General features: G+C 55.8%; 1 protein-coding gene across 4 annotated transcripts in view; it reads left to right on the forward strand.

Annotated features, from left to right (window-relative positions):
• LOC101689027 (c-Maf inducing protein) overlaps nt 1–21,603 on the forward strand; it is a 222,705-nt gene that overhangs the window by 161,579 nt on the left and 39,523 nt on the right. The window contains exons 1-4 of one of the 4 annotated variants that reach the window (XM_045076343.1): nt 3,084–3,116; nt 9,332–9,493; nt 14,025–14,066; nt 19,140–19,202. In XM_045076343.1, coding sequence (XP_044932278.1) covers nt 3,099–3,116; nt 9,332–9,493; nt 14,025–14,066; nt 19,140–19,202 — 285 coding nt within the window. In that variant the 5' untranslated portion in view covers nt 3,084–3,098. Of the gene's footprint in view, nt 1–3,083; nt 3,117–8,753; nt 8,779–9,331; nt 9,494–14,024; nt 14,067–19,139; nt 19,203–21,603 lie in introns of those variants that run through there. The other 3 variants (XM_045076344.1, XM_045076341.1, XM_045076342.1) reach the window with 3 other exon arrangements.

Genomic DNA, 21,603 nt, shown 5'->3' on the forward strand with positions numbered 1-21,603 from the left:
AGTGGGCAGAAACCCAAAATCAGGGTCTCCGCCACCACGAGGCTGTGCCCCGCGCACACAGTCTATGTGCGGAGGTCCTTTTCCTTGCCCCTCCGGAGTTCCTGCGCTTGAGGACGCAGAGTGGCCACCTGGGCCCCCGGCTCCGCATGACCGTCTCTCCCTTGTGTGTGTGTGTGTGATGCCAGCTGTTGGCCACAGCGCCTGCCTTGGAGCCAGCCTGACCCTGTCTTCCATTGACTGCACCTGCAAATACCTATTTCCAGATAAAGTCACGTCCACAGACACTAGTGCTTAGGACTTGGACGTGTCACTCTCCCTTGTGTGTGTGCGACTCAGCCCACAACACCAGCTGTATGACCTTGGGCAAGGTATCAGCCCCTCAGTGCCCCTCCTCCCATGCATCATGGGGACAGACTCCCAGGCCCCACCGGGCCCCACCTGGTTCTATGGAGTGGGAATCTGCCTTTATTTATTTATTTTTTAAAGGTTTAGTTATTTATTTTAAAGAGAAAGCACACACATGATTAGGAGGAGAGGGAGAGAAATCCTCAAGCAGACTCCGTGCTAAGCAGGGAACCCCACATGGGGCTCAACCCAGGACCCTGGGATCGTGACCTGAGCCAAAACCAAGAGTCAGCCACTCAGCCGACTGAGCCTCCCCAGGCGGTTCCTGGGCTCCCCACATGGTTCCTACTCTCGTCTGGGCTTGAGGAGCACTCGGGGGTCGGCGGGGCTTAGAAGACTAGGTTCGGCCCTCACCATGGCAGAAGCTTCTTACGTGTCGGTCATGATTGCTGACCTTTGCTCTTCCTCCGTTTTGGAAACACTGAGAGCCCTTCCGTGTGTCCTGAGAAGCTGCGGTCACCACGCACAGCAGGGCAGAAGCCCATGAAGCCTCAACCCCTGTCCCCTCGGAACTCAGAGCTCAGGGGGAGAAGCAGCCACGTGGAAGCTTTTAAATGCGATCAGACCGATTCGGGCGATGATAGGATTTTGCCAAGGGTTTGGCAGGCCCTGAAGTGCCCAGTGGGGAGCTCAGCACCACGCCCGGCTCCTCTCTGCACCAGCCAGATGTGTGGTTGCCCAGGCAACCGGCCGATGCCCCAGAGACCGGGCACAGGTTGCTGTGCCCGAGTTCCTGCTGTCTCCTTGGAAGCAGTAATGACTGCGGAGAGACTGCCTCCAGCGGGCACGTAGGGGGCCAAGTGCCCAGGCTCTTTCCCCTCTCCCGAGGGCCTGGCTTTCCTGGCAGATGCCAGCGGATGCCCAGCTGCAGTCAGTCGGGAGCTGTCATGGGACAGTCTCACCTCTGCGGTTAAGGGACTTGTCATGCATCTCGGAGCAGGTGTGACCTCCATCGAGGCAGAGGAAGCTCCCAGGTGTGCCCATCCGAGTGGCTAAGTGGTCGGGCGCTGGGGATCCACAGCTGCACCGGCTCCCAGTCCCAGCTCTGGCTCTTCCTTGCCACGTGACTTGGCCGCTCCCAGCCTTGGTTTTTCTCCTCTGTAAAATGGGCCTCATTAGACCACACACTTTGTTGAGTCGTTAGGAAATTCAAAAAATTCGTTCATTGTATAGGTGCTTCACACAGTGCCTGGCCTGTGGAGAGCGCCTCAGAAGCGATAACCATTATGGTCATGTGTCACTTAGCGTTTGTGTCGTTAGGCAAGGTGGTTGTTCCTGGAACATGGTAACCACTGGGTAAGTGGTGGTCAGTATTACTGTGTTTTGTAGCTTTGTGAGCCTGAGTTGAGCTGTGCTTTACCTGCCAGCCAAAGGTGGGGGTGGGGGGTGGACCAGGGCTAGGCTGTGTCTCCTTTTGTGTCCTATCTCTTACTCCCAGTGGCCCCTTGGAACCAATGTCCAGAGTAGGCTCCCTACCTCCTCTTGAAAATCCTGAGTCCCTGGAGGGTAATCACTGATGAATCCATCTGTCAGTTAATTACCCCAGCAGGTAACAGCCCAGTAATTGTATTTGCTAAATTAGCATCTCTTTGCACGTTCACGGTGGGGGGGGATTGGGGGGGGAGGTTATCTGCTGTCTCAGGTTGAGGGTCAAGACCTTAGTGCCAAGCAGGCATTGTGGAGATGACCCAGGGTTGGTCACAGGCCAGGCTTGTATCTGAAAGCAAGGTGATGGTCTTTGATGCTGAAAGGATTTAAGATGGAGTATCCGGTCCCTCTGGAGGCCTAAAGAGAAGGCCGGCAGCCCAAGCGTTGGGGCCCCAGAAACACACTGCTTGGAAGGGATGGCAAGGACTGCGCGGCCTCAGAGCGAGTTGCGAAGGAATGAGGAGGCCCCGTCTAGGAATGAGAGGGGCTGGACATGTTGCCCGACCTGTCAGTCTTCCTGGATGCGAGCGGACAGCTGGGGACACCACCCTGTAGACCTGGGAGGGAAAGCTGGAGGAGCAGGCCAGGTGGCAGGGTGCTACCGACATCCCCAAAGTGCTGGCTGACTGTGGGGAGAGACAGTGAATGTGTTGCTGGTCCTCTGAGGACATTGGTGATGGAGGCTCCGGACCTTAGGACAGCATTGCCTCATGGAACTTTCTGCCGTGATGAGAATGGTCTTTCTCTGCACCGTCCACCGTAGTGGCCACTGGCCACTCTGTGGCTGTCAAGCAGCCACAGGGTGGCCAGTGGGACTGCATCACTGAATTTTTCATTGCATTTCACTTTAATTCAGTTAAATGTTAGTAGCTACATGGGGCTAGGGGCTTTGGGCCTAGGCAGCCCAGCTTTGGGCTGTCTACTGGAAGGAAGTTCTGACAGCCTGTCTGGTTCCTCCCTGGGTCATTTTTCTCAGCAGCTCCAAGGAGCTCCCGGGCCGCCCCCCTTTAACGACAGGTGGTGGGGAGCATGCGTGCTTGTGGGAGCCTGAGCCTCCGAGGCTGCGCCGACCAGCAGAGCAGCCCCATCACCCGGAGCCGTGCTTCCAGCACGTTCCGAGTCACACCCCCACCCCCCCCACCGTGAGGGGCACACTCCCGGGGACAGCTTGTCTCCCGTGGAGGAGCCCACAGGCTCCGTGCTCCCAGGCTAGAGAACCCCGGACATCTGCGGTTATCTCTGCCGTGGGAGCAGTTGCCGGAGAGATGGCGGATGTTGCCCAGGTAACGTCCCCTCCCTGACGAGCAGAGAGTGAGGATGGCAGTGGAGTGACTGGTCTGCTGCACGCGCTGGAGGCGGGAGGCTCTGCTCGCCGGCTCTGTTGTTTCGGGAGCTGACGGGGCTTAGTCACAGAGGCCGGGAGTCCTAAGTTCCCTCTGCTCGGGACCACTCACTCCTAGGACTTGGTAGGTGACAGGACTGAGAGCTGCTGGTCAGCCAGCAGTGGGGCTGAGCGCTTTATAGACGGCATCTCGTGGAAGAGCCCAGAAGCCTTGCACAGTCGTCAGTCTGACCCCACATTGCAGAGGAGGCCACCAGAGCACAAGCGATAGACCGTGAGTTCCACGAGCACTTGGGGCCTGTCTGCTTTGCTGTCGTGGGGACCCTCAGTGCTGAACACAGTGCTTGGCACGTCGGAGATGGTTCCTGGTAATTTTTGTTGAACGGTTGAGTAGGGGATGGACAGACGGACGGGTGGGTGGATGGATGCCGGCACGCACGGGTGGAGGGTTGAAGCAGAGCTTAGATTTGAACTGCAGTCGCCTATTGCAAACCTGTGTTTTGACCACTGAGTGGGACGGTCTCTGCTTTTGTCCGATGTCCTCCTCTGCCTGCTTGGGTTGGGATTTTTGTCTTAAACGTTATAATTGAAGTATGATTTGCACACCTTAAAAACCACCAATTGTAAGTGTATAAGTCAGTGACTTTAGTAAATTCATGGAGTGTTACAGCCATTATCGCAGTCGTGTTTCAGGACGGTTCCGTCACCGCCGTCGTGTCTCAGGACGGTCCCGTCACCGCCGTCGTGTCTCAGGACGGTTCCGTCACCGCCGTCGTGTCTCAGGACGGTTCCGTCACCGCCGTCGTGTCTCAGGACGGTTCCGTCACCGCCGCCGTGTCTCAGGACGGTCCCGTCACCGCCGTCGTGTCTCAGGACGGTTCCGTCACCGCCGTCGTGTCTCAGGACGGTCCCGTCGCCGCCGCCGTGTCTCAGGACGGTCCCGTCACCCGCAAGGGGCCCTGGCGTCCACCTGCCGTTTCATCCTTGTAGCCGCCGCGCCTCCAGCCCCAGGCAGGGACTGTGTCGCTTTCTGTCTTTATGAATTTGCCTTTTCTAGACATCTCTCATGAAAGGAACCCTACAAGATGTGTTTTGCCCCTGGCTTGCTTGACTTAGGTCACACTTTAAGGTTCATCCATATCGTAGCACGTGTGAGTAGATGCGCCCTTTTTACTGCAAATACCAGTCCGCTGTGTGGACAGACCCGTTTTGCTTACCTGTTCACCGGCTGGTGGACGTGGGGGCTGGCTCCAGTTTGAGGCTCTTAGGAACAAGGTCGCGGACGTTCGTGTCTCGCCCCTGGGTAGAGTCCGTGTTTTATTTCTCTTGGGCAGATTTCTAAGAAAAGGACTGCTGGATCGTGTGATAAGTGTATGCTTCGTGCTTGAAGTAACGATCAGACTGCTCTCGGGTGGCGCCATGCTCCCGTGCCAGGCCGTCGGCAGGGCGCACAGGTCCCAGACCTCTAGGTCCTCACCGACACTCGGGGTCATTGGTTACAGTCCGCCTGGTGGGTGTGAAGTGGTGTGAAGTGGTGTCTGCGCCTGGTCTGAACCGTTGTCTCCCTGGCCGCTCGCCATGTTGGGCAGCGCTCCCTACATACTCACTCCTGGACTGGCTTTGCTTTGGTTCTCTAAAAGGACCAGATAGCAAATATTTGGGGCTTTGCAGGCCACAATGGATTTCTCTCCCATGTTCTTTTTCTTTTATAAAGATTTATTTATTTATTTATTTGTTTATTTATTTATTTATTTGACAGAGGGAGATGTAGCGAGAGAGGGAACACAAGCGGGGGGAGTGGGAGAGGGAGAAGCAGGCCTCCTGCAGAGCAGGGAGCCCGATGCAGGGCTTGATCCTGGGACCCTGGGATCATGACCCAAGCTGAAGGCAGACACCTAACGACTGAACCACCCAGGTGCCCCTCTTTGGGGTTTTCTGCTTCACAACCCCTAAGAACATTCTTGGCTTCCTTGCACGAAGTGAAGCAGGGGTCTGGGCTTGGCATCCTGCCGCACTTTGCCAACCCCTGCTTTAAGCCCCTCATGGCCCTGCTGAAAGAATCCAGTGGCCCATGGAGTCCACGCTGAACATGGCAAGAGGTCACCCACCCCACCCGGTGAAGGGGCCCACTGACAGGACGATCCTGCAAAACCAAGGGCCAGGCTCCCGAGGCGTCCGCATCCTAGCCCCGTGGTGATTCCACACCAGATGAGCTCATCAGAGTTCTTGGGATGAAACCTGCTAATCTGTCACCCAAGGCAGTCCTGCGCAGGCCTCCCTCTGCCCTGTTGGCTGCCCTGTCCCAGACCTTAGAGCCTCTCGTGGGAGCCAGCAGCCTCTCCTCCCTGCCCCCACCGTGATCACCATGGCCGGTCCACCTGCTGCTCCTACTAGAGCTTCCCGCAGCTCCTCCACCGCGGGTGCCTGACCTCCAGCTCTCCGAGTCTATGGACTCGTCCCAGCCCTCACCCCGTGCCACCCGGGCCCCCTCCATCACCGTGCCTCTCGACAGGTCTACCCTTCCTCCCCGCTGTCTGCACCAGCCCCGACAGATGTGATAGAGAGACACCTCTGGAATGAACCAGAGCCAGTCTGACTCCTGAATTGTCCCTTTGTAGCTGTGAGACCTTGGGCAAGTCAGGCCACCTCTCTGGCCGTGAGAGTCCTATGCGTAAATGGGACACAAGAGGCTGGTAGTAGACGTTACAGACGGGCCCTCAGCCACTCGGCTCACTGGGACCACATGGCATTGCCTGGGGCCATGTTCTTTTCCAGCTACGGGAGTGCTTTGTCCTGGACACAGGGCAGTGGAAGTATGGCCGTGTACAGGGAGTTGGTGGGTAAATGCTGCAGCTTCTTCACTCCCTGGGGGTGGCGGGGGGTAGGATTCACGGTGTCCTCGAGTCCCCCATGGGGTTCACAGCCGGCTCCATGGTGGCCCAGTCATAATGCTTGGTGGGGCCCCGTTAATGGTCCCCTTCCCCTCTCCTGCCCCGTCACTAACTGCCTTCTCTTCTCCTCCTCCACCCTGCACTGATGTGTCCTACGTAGCCTCACAAATGAAGAAACCGTTTACACATGGGTTTTTGTCTTAGGGTCTATTCTGGGGACTCTTAGCCTGTAGTAGGTCCCCAGCTCCGGGGTTACCTTAAGGATGGAACAAGATGATGCTCAGAAGTGCTCAGCGGGGTGCCTGGTGCATAGTATGTGCTCATTGTGCGTTGGCCCTTGGCACAGCCCTGGGACCTTCTGGTTTTGAATATACCCACTGGTCCTGGGGAGGTCTGTTAAGCAGGGGCTTGGGTGCTCACAAGAGAGCTGTTGTTCTTCCCCTGTAAGGAGGGGTGCGTCAGTGAGCGCTGAGACTGATGCCGCCCTCTGGGTCCTTTTGCCTGGACCTTGCTGCCTCAGAGCCTCGGGGATGTCTGAGCCCAGAGAGCTTAGGACCGCAGCACTCACGCCCCTCCCCACCGTGTGAGGGCGTGCGCCCCACCCCACGACGCGCTGACTGTATTTGGCAAAGTTTCAGTGAGGGTTGGGTGGAACATGTTCACCAAAGATTAATGACAGCTATTTCTAGGTTGTGGGATTTTGAGGTCTTTTTTCACTCACCCTCTCCTTTGTGCTTTCCAGCGTGGTTCAGATTTCTTACAACGAGCAGGCATCATTTTCACAAAAAGAATGAAGTCATTATTCCTTCAAAGGTAAACAACTTGCAGCTGATCAGTAGATAGGGCTTTCACAGCCCAGACCGTATGCCACTCTGGAATCTACTGTGGGGAGACATGGGTGCGAATCATGTGGTTTTCTTTGGGGCTTAATACACGGCCCATTTCTGTGGCTGTTCCGCAGTCATTTAACGAGAAAGCAATTCTCTGGGTATGGAACAAAACCACCGTGCCAGGACTCAAAGGAGGATGCATCTTCTGGGAACGGTCGGCTTCGCCTTGGGAAGTGTCCCCATGGTGTTAGACTTCGGGCAGTCTGTTGGCACAGGCTGGGCAGCGTGGAGGGGGCCGTGCTCCTGGCTGTGGGGACAGGACTGGGGCTGCTCACCGGCCTCCCCGGCCCAGGGCGGCCTCAGGGAGGTGGGTGTGTCTTGTGGTGAGATTCATGGGGCTCAACACATCCTCATCGTCATGCTCACCCCCACTGACCATGTAGTCCCTGTTCATGGAACACCCTCTCTTGACAAAGCTTGCTGTGTGTGTCTTCCAGTCCTGAGAGGATCTAAAATGGTGGGCAAGTCAATGTTTCTGGCGCTTCCGCTCCCCCGCCTGAAGAGAATGGTGCTGTCTCCACTTCCCCCACTTGTCTCCTCCGCCCTGCTACCCCTCCGAAGGGGACTTGTCTCGTTCCCATTCTCGATGAGGGACGGTGGCTGTCAGAGCAGAGCCAGACGGAGAGGGAGCATGAAGGGGCTGTCCCGGTGCTCGCTAGCTGCTCGCTAGCCGGCAGGTGAAAGGCAGACGCGCTACACTGATTTCCATAAGAAAGATCAGGACTTGGGGCATGTGGGTGATTCATTCGGTTAAGTGTCTGCTTTCGGCTCAGAACATGATCCCCAGGCCCTGGGATTGAGCCCCATGTTGGGCTCCCTGCTCCGTGGGGAGCCTGCTTTCCCCTCTGCACCCCCCCCCCCACCCACCCCAACTGGTGCTCACTCTCTTAAATAAATAAAAATTTTAAAAGATCTGGGCTGGTGAGGGGAAACAGACTTCAGTGTGAGTCGGCTACTGTGTGACAGTGGTAGTGATGGGGCCTGGTGAGCGAGCGAGAGAGTGGAAACTCGTAGAGTTTGGGAATGAACAGGAGGTGGACAGTGGGGTCCTGCTTGCATGGCTGCGGGGGTCCGCCCCATCATTGTAAAGTTTCTCCAAAGAGACGGGTTAAGAATCCGGGTTCCTTCTTTGTTGCCAGGGTCTCTGTTTGGCCTCTGCCTTCTAAGGTGGCTCTGTACGGAGAGTGGCTACACGGCTCTAGCATTTGTGAAGGTCCCACCCTGAAAGAGGCTGCCTGATTTATAGAAGAGGAAACTGAGGCTCAGAAGGAGATAGGCTTCACAGCAAGAACCGGGCCTGACTCCAGAGTCTCTCTTGTGTTCCGCTGTGAGGCCTCACCCAGCAATTAACTAAGGTTGACAAGGACGGTCCCCCCCAGATAATTCCTCAAACACCCTGGGTTCCAAGACCACTTTGTGACTCCGAACTCAGAAACTCGGTGGTCCCGGAGACCCCGGCAGCCTCAGCGGCTGGTGGGGGACCCTGACCTCCTCCCTCTCCACTCCCTCAGTGAGACTCTGGCTCAAAGATTGTGACTTGTCACCCCAGCTGGCTGCTGGCACGGTGACACTAAACTTGGGTTTTCCCTGGGGAACAGAGCATTTAATGAAGGAGTTCAGCCGGTGGGAGTCTCCCAAGCCAGCCAGGGCAGCCGTGGGGCAGGCAGCTGGAGGGCTGGGAGGGAGCTTGGCTGGGACCTCTGCCTTCCGAGGGCTGCTGTTTCCATGATGTCAGAGAGGCGGAACTCTGCCTCACAGCCCAGGAGCCCACAGCCCTCGCCCCAGTGCTTTCCAGCCCTGGACGCGGCCCCAAACAACAAAGGTGAGAGCGCTCGTCTTACTCACCGGGCAGAAACCGGGCAGAAACCGAGGACCGCCTTCGCGCTTCCTGGGGCCTCGGGGCTTGTCACCACCTGGCCAGAGTTGAATTCCTGGCCCCAAGCCTGCCTGTCCTTTTTCTTAACTGGACTCCGCTCTCCAGGGGAGCCTCATAGGACGGGGATGAGAAAAGCCTCCAACTCAAGGAAGGTCTTCTGTGGACCCTTGAAGGCACCTGCTCTGACTGTGTCAGTGCTTAGGGAGTACGTTTGGCAGCTGTGATCTGAGAGAAACCTCTTCGTTCTTTTTTGAAGTTGTTGGGAGCAGTGTGAAGGTTTCTCGGCTAGTGTCCGGAGGCCTGGTTCTTTGTAGGCACAGCCCGTGACTCTGGGCAGGACGATTCCTTTCTTTGGGAGTCCGTTCCTCACGGGGAGGGAGTGGTCCACAGCGGCCGTTCTTCGGGGCTTACAGGTCCTGATGGTCTGTTTCTTGATCGTCTGGCGTCTTCCGCCATCAGCGTGTCAATAACATGTTCGTGTCTCCTCTCTCCCGACCAGAAAAAGATTTACAAATACAAGAAAGTCCTGAGTAACCCAAGCCGTTGGGAAGTTGTGTTGAAGGAGATCCGAACTCTGGTGGACATGGCCCTCACGTCCCCCCTACAGGATGACTCCATCAACCAAGCCCCGCTGGAAATCGTCTCGAAACTGCTCTCAGAGGTAAGGCGTTCCTCCTGCTGGGTTTTGCGTGCGTGTACACACACACACACACACACACACACACACACACACCCAAGTTCTTTTCCTTTCCCTCTGCTGAGCACAGTGCCATACCCGGCGGCAGAACTGGACCCACATGGGTGCTGTCTCCCCATTGCCCAAGGAGCTGAGCGGTGCCCCCCGCAGCCTGAGGAAGCCCAGGAGGAGTCTTGTCCCCAGTGCTGCAGCTGAGCCGCCCCGGGGGCGAGGCAGGGGCGAAGGGGCTGTTGCTGCCGCCCTGCCATGCCCCATCACCCTGTGTGTGGGGACGGGTCATGGGCCTGAGGCTGGGCTTGTGGTCATGATGGTTGCAGTGAATTTCAGAATTTCCCAGCGCATCCCCGAGCTGGAGAACGGCTGTGACACCCCCAGACCTCCAGACTGCGCTTCCTCCCTGCCCCTTGGCATTGGGGCCCGCCGTCCCTGCCCGTCTCTGTCCTCCCACTGCCCTGGCCTGCATGGGCTCCAGGGGCCCAGGCCGCGACGGCTTCTGCCCCCAGCACCCCGACCACCCGCACAGCCGCGGAGAATCCATCAGCGGCTCGCAGCTGACTGGGCTGTGCTTTGCCGAGCAGCTCCACACTAGGGCCTGTGCTGTGCTGGACGCTGTGCTGGGCTTGGGGATGAAGATGAGCCCCTGTCCTCCTGGAGCCCATGTTCCCGCAGGGAGACAGGCAGGAGCAAGGGAGCTCGATCGATGTCAGTCCCGCTGTTTGTGAGGAGGTGACGGCTGCTGGGAAGCGCGCTCTTGACTCTGTCTCAGCCACCTTCTCCGCGCTTCCCAAACGCTAAGGCTTGCCTCGTTTGTTTGCCTGCCTGGCCCCCGGAGACCGTGGCGTTGATGACTCCTGATTTAAACTCCGCATGGCCAGCAGAGTGATGCTTCTGTCCCCCTCCCCTGGGACGGGCCCCTGCTCTCCTGGCACGCCCAGGTCCTGGGGTAGCTAGCTGCTAGATGCCCCCTCAGAGTCTGCACCAGCTTCTTGCCACCTAAAACCAGCCCTTCCTCCGGGGACCCAGGCTGATTGCTGCCACTCAGTCCTAGAAACTGCCCAGGCCTTCCATGTCTGCTGCATAGAGGGTCCCTTGCCCTAGAGGCAAGTGGGGCAAGAAGTAGAAGGTGTGTGGTAAAGACAGCTACGGGGAGCAGAGGCCATGCCCTCAGGTGTGAGACCGCTTCATTTCACAGCAGAGCAAAGACTCGGGCTTTGAAATGAATCACAGTCAAGGTCTAGAATTTGAGACCAGGCCAGATGCTGTATACCCAATATTCTATCCTGGCTTCCCAGCCCAAGGCCAGGCTGGGGGCTCACCATCAGTGATACCAGCTGTGTGCCAGCAGGTATCTTGGGCTGTGCACACAACGTCTCGGGTAGTACACCTGCCTTAGAGAGCTGGGCCTGCTGTCTGCATTATACAGACGAGGAAACTGAGGCCCCGAGACACTGAGCAACATGCTGAGCAGGCGGTGGGGCTGGAAATTTCACCTTAGGGCTCCCTCGCTCTCACTGCAGGGCCAGCCGTCCACCCCTTCTGCCCACCAGTCCCCACCCCACCGCCACACCATCATTAGATCAGGCTCACTGTCAGGATGACGGGGAAGGTGGCAGGTGGACACAGTTGCCAACCACTGGCAGCATTTATTTCCATCTTACATGTTTCATAGACCATGTGCCCCCGGGCCTTTGCACCGTTTCTCAGGTCAAAGTTTTAAAAATCATTGGATCCACAAGCACTAGTGTGGAAAGATAAAAGCATTTAAAGGAAAAAGAAAAAAGAAAGCAGCTTGCATCTGCTGTGTGCCTACTGTGTGTCAGGCAATGAGTCAGCATCACTCACGGTGACACGCAAGCGCTGCTATTTGCGAAGGGACAGAGCTGGGACTGCAGCCCAGGCAGCAACCCCTCGAGGAGGGCTTAGCGCCTCTCTGAGTGACACACATGCTCTGTGACCACTGCTTTGGCATTTAGAGCTGATCTCCAGGTACCCTGCGAGGTGAGTCCGAAAGTGTACAGACGGGTAGACAGAGGCTTGGAGCAGCTGTCACTTGCCCAGGGGTCTGTTGCATCAGTGGTGGGCCGGGATCCACACCCAGGTCTGCCTTTAGGAAAGCTCACGCTGTTTTTCACAGATGTGGCATAAATTGGTAGTGACTTTCTAGCCCGGGGTTGGGGGGGTGCCCAGCTGTGTGGGACTTGGTGGTTGAGAACAGGGCCTGGTTCTTCAGGCATTAACTGGCCTTGGACAGTTTACTAGGTCTCTCGGCACTGTTCTCATCTGCGAGGTGCAGTGAAGACGAGCACCCCTTTCCCAGTGCTCTCATACAGACAAGGCGCCTGGCCCTGTGCCTGATACACAGGGAGCACTTGATAAATGATCACATTCTTGTTGTCATGGGAGATGGCTGTGATCTTGACCTTAAGCACTCTCAGCTGCAGGGTCTAGGGTGATGGGTGGAAAAACAAACAAATCCCTCTCCTTGCCCTTTCCTGTTGAGGCTGTAGGGGCTAGATGATTTGTCTGTTCTTTTTACTCAGGTTGTTCCTGGGGTCCCCTTCAAGGAGGCTCCAGGGGTCCCCAAACCATCCGGAAAGTGGGCAGGATCCGGAGGAAGGAGTAAGGGATGGGGAGGAGGGACTCTTGGTTCCGAGGAAGGACTGTCCATCCGCTGGCCAAGCACAGCTGCCTCCCTGGCCTCCCGGGCCTTTGTGGAGTGGCCACTCAGTTTCGGGTTCCCACGTCCTCTGTGATGCCCTGGCTGGTAGTGAGCTCTACCCACCAGGGCGGAAAATGGCCTTGGTGGAGAGAAGTGTCCCTGCAGAATGGCACAGGCTGCCGCCCGCGATGGGGACAGAGGACTTGGCATCTGTGCTTGCCACAGGCTCTTCGTGGGAAGGGCACAGGTGCGGCGAGGACCCGGAGGGCCCTGCAGAGCTGCCCGCTGCAGCCTGAGAAATAGAAGCACCCCTTGCTTGGGCCGAGCACCGGGGTCAGTGGTTGGAGATGCAGGTTTTGGCATCAGGACGGAGGGGGTCAAACCCCTACTCCACCCTCTCTTCCCTGTGCACCGGGCACACAGCTGGACCTCGTGAGGCTCAGGTAGCTCACCTGGCGATGGGAAGGTAGGAGAAGCGCTGTGGGGAGGAAGCGGGTGCTCCCGGCCTGAGGCATAGCGAGCTTGTCATCCGTTCATAAGGCAAGACCAAAGCTTCCATCAGGAAAATCACGGACGTTTAATAATCAGCCACAAACGGGCTCCTTAAGCACTACCAACGTCCAGAAAAAGAAAAAGCCTTGGGAATCTAAGAAACCTCCTTCTCCCTTCCACATGCTCCTGGATTCAAGCGCTGAGGGCCAGGCTGTCTCCATGGGAACCTGGGGACAGGAGGAGCACAGACACTGGCCCGGGTTCTGTGGCCGTCCTCCCGCCTCGGGCGGCCAGACAGAGCCGTGTTCACAGCCCCCTGGCCCCGCTCTTGCTTCGGTGGGTTGTAAACTCGTTAGATATCCTGACGCTCCTGAAGCCCGATGGCAGGTGGCAAACAGGATCGGGCTCTTCCTGGAACCCAGGAACTGACCAGCTGGCCAGGTGACTGTCCAGTGAGGCGGCACGTGATGAGGGGACAGATGTGACTCTGTCAGGAGATCTGAATGGAGACCAGGGAGAGCCCGTGCCCATTGAGACACCCAGACAAAGCAGAGCACAGCACGAAACTAGCAGAGAAGACGATAGTGACCGTTTCTGGGTTTTCCCATGATTTCTCGTTTCTCATGTGTTCTTGCCTTTCCTCAGCCATGTCTTCACAGGAGAGTGGTAATGGGTACCCACTGGGTGAGGAAATTCCAGATTGAGGAGGAAAAAAAGCCCGAAAAATGAAACAAATTTAATCCATTCAACTTACTATTATTTCTGCAAGCTAATTGCTAGAATTTGAATTTAGCTAAAACATGTTTGGCTCACAGAACACCATTCTTCCGTGGGAACCCAGTTGGAGAATCACTGAAATCCTCTATGTGCTGTGCCTGAAAAACAACCTGGCACGCAGTCAAGATTCTAAAGTCTGTATCTTTCCGTGTTTTCCGTGAACCCTGTGACCGGCAGGGAGCATGGGGTTAAGCCCCATCTGAATGGAGGAGCCCCATTTATGGAAGGAAAAACTGAGTCTCACCAATGAGGAGGGACTGGTCCAAGGTCACATAACTCCCAAGGGGTGAAACTGGGACTCGAATCCCAGTGTCGTCACACCCCCCCCCCGCCCCGCCTACCAACAACCCCCCCCCAAGTCATACTTTTCTTCCTTCCTGGCCGAGCCTTGGGGGGTTTTCTGATCTGCTTGATTAGGAAAAGGCAACACCTGCACTCTGAGAAGCTGGGAGCGTTTTAAACTGTTTGGACCTTCGAGATGCAAACATCCGTTTGATTAATATTGTGGTTTTGTGTTTTGTTTTGTTTTGTCTTGTCTTCCTCGGTACTCTCCACTCAATCCCTTAGAACACAAACTTGACTACCCAGGAGCATGAGAACATCATTGTGGTAAGTCTCTTGAGATTCCTCGCCCTCTGTCCCTCTCCCGGTGCCACGGTCCCTGCCCCAGTCTGAGTGACTTCTCGAAGCGCCGGTGCGCCCACCAGCATGGCGACCGAGCTCGGTCTTGGCTGTCCCGTCGAGCCTTCTGCCTTTGCGCATTTCAGGGCCCCAATTGACAGGGGAGGGGGAGAGAAAATGATCTGTCTTTGAGGTTTGTAGCGAATGTGTTTTCATTGCATCCTCCTTCCTGAGTGCTGTGGGGGGAGTTGAAGGCAGGAGATGGCACAGAGCATAGGATTTATTTACTCGGAGGCAAAACCCTATTAGCCGAGAGGTAAGCATTCTCTTTCTGGCCCCAGGACATGCCTCCTGATTAATACACATATAGAACCTGGATTTAATTCTCTCTGATACACAAAGTGAGGTCCTATTTTCTGGGACTTGACTATGGTGAAAGCATCTTGGGAGTCAGATAGCTTCCTGGGGGATTTAAGCTCTGAAATGTGAAAGACAGGCCCCGCTCCCACGGAGTTTATCTTCTGTTGTAGGAAGATAAATGGTATCACTGTAAAAACAGAGGCATGTGGTGTAGAGAGGAGAGTGATCAGCTTGCCTGGGAAAGAAGGCATGGTGCTTCCTGGAGGCAGTGATGTCTGAACTGGGTTTTGAAGGATCAATAGGGGTTTGCCAGATGGCAAAACAGAGTAAAGGCATTCCAGAGGGAAGAAACAAAATAGGCATAGAGATGGAAAACAACGTGGGATATCTTGGAAGCTTCAGCATCGCGAGAGTATAAAGTTCAAGGATGTGGGAAGTAGGGAGGCAGAGCTGGAGCTGGAAGTGAGAAGCAAAGCCTTATGTGCCCACAAGGGACATTCACCTGCCCCAGAGGTCCTATGGCTACAGCCTTTGAAACAAGGGCAAGATGCCAGGATCTGTTCCCCTCTGAGCTGAATGAAGGTTTCTTGGGCCCACGCACTTGGCCCTGGCAAGCCCAGCCTGGAGGATCACCCTTCTCACCCCAGCTGGGTCTGGTGGGTACAAAAGGAGGTGTTGTCGTGGGGAGCAAAGGCAGCAGCTTCCATGGAGCCCCACTTCCAGTGTCTGGCACGTACTAGATGCTCCCTGGGAATTTGCTAAAAACACGGAAGGTTTTCTCCCCTTTGCTGCACCCTGACCACACTGTGCCCTGTCGCCAGCACAGGGGGATTGTCAACCTGCGTGCCCCCACTCCCCGCCACCACCTTTCCCTGGTACACTGTTAGTTAATAAATCCATGTAACAAGCGCTTGTTGACTTGAGGACAGGTATGTGCCAAACACTGGTCTCTGTTGCACAGACCTAGGGCTGCTGCTGGGAGGTTCACTGTGTGCTAGAAGAACGGGGCAGGTCCGCAGCTAATCAGGAAAGAACACGGTCAGGGCTTGAGACTTGTTTGGAGTGTTAGGGGAGCACAGAGGGCAGATTCCCAGCATCCTCTGCCAGTGAGGGTTCTGGGAAGAGGGCTTCCAGGTGGAGGTGAGCAAACTGGATCTTAAAGGAGGGGTAGGAGTGCTCTAGGGCAAGGCAGTCCAGGGAGAAGGCCCAGTCCGGGAAAGGCAGAGCAGTGGGACTGGCTGGTGGAGAAGCAGTCGGGGACATGGGTGCCAGGAAGGAGTTAGCATCTTCCTCTCCCTTCTGGCGCTACCTGTGGGTCCCCCCCCGCTCCCCCCCCCCCCGTGCTCTTCAGCCCTGGAAGAAGGGTAAGGGCTTTGGACCAGGGATGAGCCTGGGAAAGGAATTTTGGTCTGAGCAATCCAGGCTGCTTTCTTCCAGCGAATTCTGTGGGGCTGACCCCTTCACTGGGATGAGCTGAGCTTGCGCACTCAGCAGACATGCCTGAGAACAGAGAATTTGAGGTCTCAGAATCTGAGGTCTGCCTCTCAGCCCTGCTCTGTACAACCTCCTCCCCGTCAGTGCTCTGGGTTACCAGTGCCCTTGTCATCACTGGGAAGCCTCCTCTCTGCCCAGAGATGACATGATCCGATTTGACTTCCAGCAATTAGTCTTCTCCCAGCAGGGCGTCGTATGTTTTTAACATGCTTATTTTTTCAGAAACACTTTCACAAGTAACTTGAGTTGGTTGGATTCGGTCCGTCTGGGGTCGGGCATCTGTCTGTGCCATAGGTGGTTGTTGGCTGGTAACAGCCAGCACGTCCCTGGCCCCCAGTGCTCAGACCGCAGCCGCCATCCGTATGCTGGGGAAGAGGGTGGCCTTCACCCTGAAGTTCAATGTGAGCTCACGTTTGGAGCCGGTGCAGACCTGGGGCCCACCCCACACGAGCTGGGACCTTGGGCAACTGATGGGAGAACTTTAGTTTTATTGTATTGAAAATACCTTTAAGATGTTCTTTAAAAATGCTTTTGCAAGTATTCTATGAAAATAATTTCATTAGAATAAAGAAAGAAAGGAAAGGATTTCACCCCATCCCAGTGTCCTCTTCAGAGAAAGGCCCTGGCGGTTTTCGGGCGGTGACAACCCCACGTGGGTGCACTTGTGTTTCTATTTTCTGTTTTCAGCATTAATGATGCGAGCCTAGATGAGCTGTTGTATGTTGATTTTTTCATGTACCGTGTCTTGGGGGGATAATTTCAAGTCTCTCCGTGCCTCTCTGCCCCTCGGTTTCCAGCCTCACTACCTGGGCATTTGGGGATGGATCATTCCTTCTGGAGGGCCTGTCCTGGCCATTGTAGAACGTTGAGCACCATCTCTGCCTCAGCCCACCGGGTGCCTATAGCCCTTCCCCATCGTGATGATCAAAAATATGTCTCCAGGGGAGGGTGGGAAAAAAAAATATGTCTCCAGACATGCCAGCAGCCCCTGGAAGCAAGGTCAACCCTGGCTGGGGACTGCTGGCCCTCCACATACTTTCTACTGGCTCTAGAATATTTTTATCTAACCAGATGGCCATTCAGCTAACTTCTGGTTAGCTGTTAGTTAACTTTTTAGTCATTTTCAACTAACTTGGCATATGAAGACCCAGTCTCCTCATCTATGAAATGTGTGTGACAACGGTGCCTTTCTTACAGGGCTCCCGGGAGGGCTCAGTGAGCCAGCGCTTTAGACATTCTCCACGGGGGACTGGGCTTATAGAAAGAGCCCACAGAAATATAAGCTCCTTTTATTAGTCATACCTTTAAAATGATCATAACTGTTCGACCAGGGCAGGCCTTGTAACCTCCCTGACCCTCTGTCTCTTCTACTGTACAAATGGGAGTAACTCCCGCTTGACCTCACTGAGTTGTCCTGAGGCCCCAGTGAGCCAATCCTGTGGAAGGACAGAGCCCCCGCCCGACGCCCACTCTGGGCACTTCAGTCCTTCCCACTCCTTAATTCTGTGACTCATTCTCGAGGACGAGGGGCCCGGCACGAGTGGGGGGCTCAGCCCTGCATGTGGCCCCTCCTTGGAGCTGGGTGTGGGAGGTGTTCTCTGTCTGCTTCACCTGGCACAGTGACTGCTGGCTTCGTGGGACCCCTGAGCACTGGAAATGTGGTTTGTGCAGTGGAGGAACCACATTTTTTATTTTATCTCATTTATTTCTTAACTGTTAAAATCGGAAGGGTTGCCTGCGCCAGCGGCTACCATGCTGGGTGCTGCCACCCTGGACAGGTAAGACCCTGGACTGTTGGGCACCTGGCTTGGAGGGGCTCCAGACCACAGCCTCAGTGTCACTGGCTTCCTCCTCCACAGAAGCGCATTCGCATAAGTGACGTCGTGTCTTCTTGGCCCCCGGTGAGGCTTCCTTTCCCTGATGGTCCCAAGCCCAGCGGAAGGCCTTGCTGAGAGATCTCTAGCCATATCCAAAGGCATCGCTGCAGGGAACAGGTCACGGAGACCCTCTGAAATTGAGCAGCAGGCTCTGAGCCCTGGGAGTCAGTGATGGGGAGAGCAAGTCCTCACAGAGCCCTCCTGGGAGTTGGGCCAAATCACTACCCCTTACCGCTGTGCCCAGTACTGCCCAAGACAGTCCCTACCCCCCGTGATGGTGGCAGTGGGCTTATCTTGAGGCTGAGACTCCAAAGCTTCTACAGTTCTCTCTTTTCAAATCCTCCCAAAGACACTCTAGTTCTCCCCATTTTATAAGCTAGAAGACTAATGTCCAGAGAGGTTGAGTTGCTCACACAGGTAACACAGCCCAGTGGTCTTGGTGCAGGGTCCTGGGTCTCCTCTTGGTTAATCTTGTGCACAGTGTGGCAAACAGGAAAGTGAGCGGACTTCGCATAGGTACTAACCATCCGGTAACTAACATTCATGGAGAGCTGGCCCTATTTCAAACTTCATACCAGAGGGCCTCGGTTGGGTGCAGTTTCGTCCCCTGTGAGGCATTGGGCAATGTCTGGACACATTTCAGTTGTTTACATATTTTATTTGAATTTGAAGTTTAGCAAAATCATTCAAAGTATGAAAGGGGAAGAAAAATAAGAATCAGACATCATTCGGATCCTTGTACGGGAATGGCAGGGGGAACCGTAAGAACTGGACGGTCAGCCTCAGAAGGCTTGGAGACACATGAACTCGAGGCACCTGCTTTAACGTTAAATAAGCGCGTCAGAGGGCTTCTCGGTCATCACACCCGGCTGAGGCTTGCTGCTGGCATCCATTGGGTTGAGAACCAGGTCACTGCTAAACATCCCGCATGGGACAGGAGCAACGGGCCCCAGATGGTAACAGGGCAAGGCCGGGCACCCTCCCTCCTGCTCCTCCGCAGTCTCTGCTCCGCTTTCCGGGTGGGAACTCGGGTGTTAAGAGAGAGGAAATAACTCGTTCTAACAGTTAGGCTGTCGTGAGTGCCAGGGCTAGAACTCGCACCCGGGACTCTGCCCCCAGGACCTGGGCTTAGAACCCGGATCCTTTCCTTCCCTGTTGCTCCAAGGGGGACGTGGCTGGACGGCAGCAGGCTGTGGAGTCCCTGAGGTCGCACACACTCACATCCGTGTGTGTTTTCCTGGAGATTAGCGTGGAGTTTGTACCAGCCACGAGCCCCCAGCTAGGACTCCTTTCTGGAGGTTCCAGCTCACCTTTGCTTGTTGTCTTTCAGGCGATTGCTCCTTTGCTGGAAAACAACCATCCACCACCAGATCTCTGTGAATTCTTCTGCAAGGTATGACCTGATTGAAATGGGGCTGTGTTTGCAAGAGGCAGTCCGTCTCCTTGTGGGCATGCTGGGGGTTGGCTTTGCATAATTTGCCGAAAACCCAGGCTTCCCTGACCTGGGTGAGGGCCCCGGACCGAGCCAGAAGGCAGGTCAGGCAGCCTGCTCTTAGACACATAGCTCTCTCTCTGCCAGGCAGGTGATAAGTGAGGCCCAGGATCCAAACCAGTGGGTCAGGGAGGAACGTCCAGCTTTTCCTTGGAATATCTTTGTAGCTGTCTTGGGAGAAATTTGTAGCAGATTTTCTGGGTTCCTGACGTCAGAGCTGGGTTATTATTAGCCAAGGCTCGTCTGAGCACCGGCTGGCCCACAGTGGGGCACAGCCGTGGGGCTTTTCCTGAATAGGGAAAGCAGGCCAGGGATGCCAGGTTAGCTGGGAGGAGCCGCAGAGCAGGCCGTCCGCTCCAGGGAACCCAGAGCCAGGCTTGCAGAGGGATTTACACGGACCGTGCCCAGGGCACATTGGGGACCAGCCCTCCCTCGCTCTGAAAACACACTTCAGCAGCCTGGGGGCTGAGCCAGCATGCAGTCCTGTTTTGTTCTTTGCTGTGTGATTTTTTTTCTTTTTTTCTTTTTTTTTTTTTTCCTTTTTTTTATGTAATGATTTGATGTCCTTGGAGAGACGCAGGGCCTAGGTTTGCCGCTACCCCAGCACTCTCTGCTCTCACACCTGCTGACTCACTCCGACTCATGCTCCTTTCCTCGCCGGCTCCTTCCTCGCCGCTGTCCCTGGTGGGCGGTGTGGACTCCATCCACCAGCGAGCCGAGCATGTGGCCTGGCGAAGCAGGCCGCTGGAGAGCCCTGTGGTTTCTGGAGGAAAGGGGACTGTGATGCCCTTACTGCCTCTGCCCCCCACTCAGAGAGATGCTTCCCTGTGTCTGTCAGGGGTGGGAGCTCTGAGACTCTGGACACAGGGTCGTGTTAGCCCCTTTGGCCCGGTCTCTCCATCAGGACACCATTTCTGGCAACTCACAGAGCAGTGGGCGGGCCCGGCCTGCCAGCGCAGAGCGCACGGGTGCCTTCTCGGTGCGCGCGTCTGGGCACACGGCAGTGTGTGCCTTCCGGGCCAAGCAGGCGAGCACCTGGGCGTCGAGCTGGGCCTGCAGGCGTATGTGCCTGTGAAAGCGTCCGGCTTCCATGCTCAGTGGAGGCCCCCTCCTCCCTGGGGCCTCGGTGAGACTATAGACAACTGAAATATGGGCCTTCTTGGCCCCTGGCACCAGGGGGCGTCATTCCCCACACGGAGTGGGGTCATAGGTCCCCACATATGCTTGGGGTTCTCCTCCCTTACCTGTCCCAGCAGGTCAGCTCCTCTCTCACTAATTTGTCCGATTTAATCCTCATCTGCTCCTTGTCCTCTCAAGCTGTATGGTTTCGCCCAGATTTCATGGTTCTCAAACTCTTGTTCTAAAACAGTGGACCTTTGTTCAAAGTCAGTCATACCGGGGGGTTCCTGGTAGCACGGTTTGAAAACTCATGATGTAGAAGAAATCATTCTTTTTGGCATTTCCTTATAGAAATCGAAGGCTGCCCCGTCCTTTGGAGGGAGGGGTCCGAGCCTAGGGGGTCCGTGAGCCTTCAGGCTGTTTCCCCTCTGGGAGGGCCTGAGTCCCAGCTTCCGTGCCTTACCCACAGGCGGCCTGTCCAGAGAGGAGAGCTTGAGGGGAACGAAGCCGCCCCCTCTGGGTCCACCCTGGGCCAGCTCACTCCACACGCCTGGCAGCCTTGCCTGCTGGTTCTCCAAACCAGGACACTCAGATCGAGGAAAGTTCATTGATCTTAGATTTCCCAGGAAAGCCCTGATCTCTACTCTCCCAAGTCTAGGGTCCTCACGCAGGGGTTAGAAACTCAGCGCCTTCAGGCCCCGGCAGGTTCTAAATGTGTTGGCCGGGTGGGGCCTTATCTGTTCCACCCGAAGGCCTTGGAAAACACAACCTGCTGAGGAAGTGAAGTACCGTGAGGTGCGTGAGGTGTGTCTGGCAGCCTGTAGGCTGCTGTCAGCCTATCAAAGCAACAGCTGGAAAGCCACAGGACTTCCGAGATTCTGGTGTCCGGACACGGAACTCCTGGCATTCCTGCACTGTTTTCCAGAGACTCCTCTGTTAGACCACGTGCTCTGCATCTCAGTGCTGCAAGGTGTCGGGACCCGTCCCGGTGGGCACCTGCCTATATAAACCGCTGATAAACTCTCCCTTTATTCATTTTTTTTTTTTACAGATTTGACTTAATCTTTAGAGACTGAATTAGAGAGGGGGGAAGTACTGGAAGAGAGGCAAGGGAGAGACAGAGTCCCCGCTGAGCAGGGAGCCTGATGTGGGACTCGGTCCCAGGGTCCTGGGACCATGACTG

The sequence above is a fragment of the Mustela putorius genome, unplaced genomic scaffold, assembly GCF_011764305.1.
Source record: "Mustela putorius furo isolate JIRA1106 unplaced genomic scaffold, ASM1176430v1.1 tig00000174_pilon_pilon_pilon, whole genome shotgun sequence".
Lineage (NCBI taxonomy): Eukaryota > Metazoa > Chordata > Mammalia > Carnivora > Mustelidae > Mustela > Mustela putorius.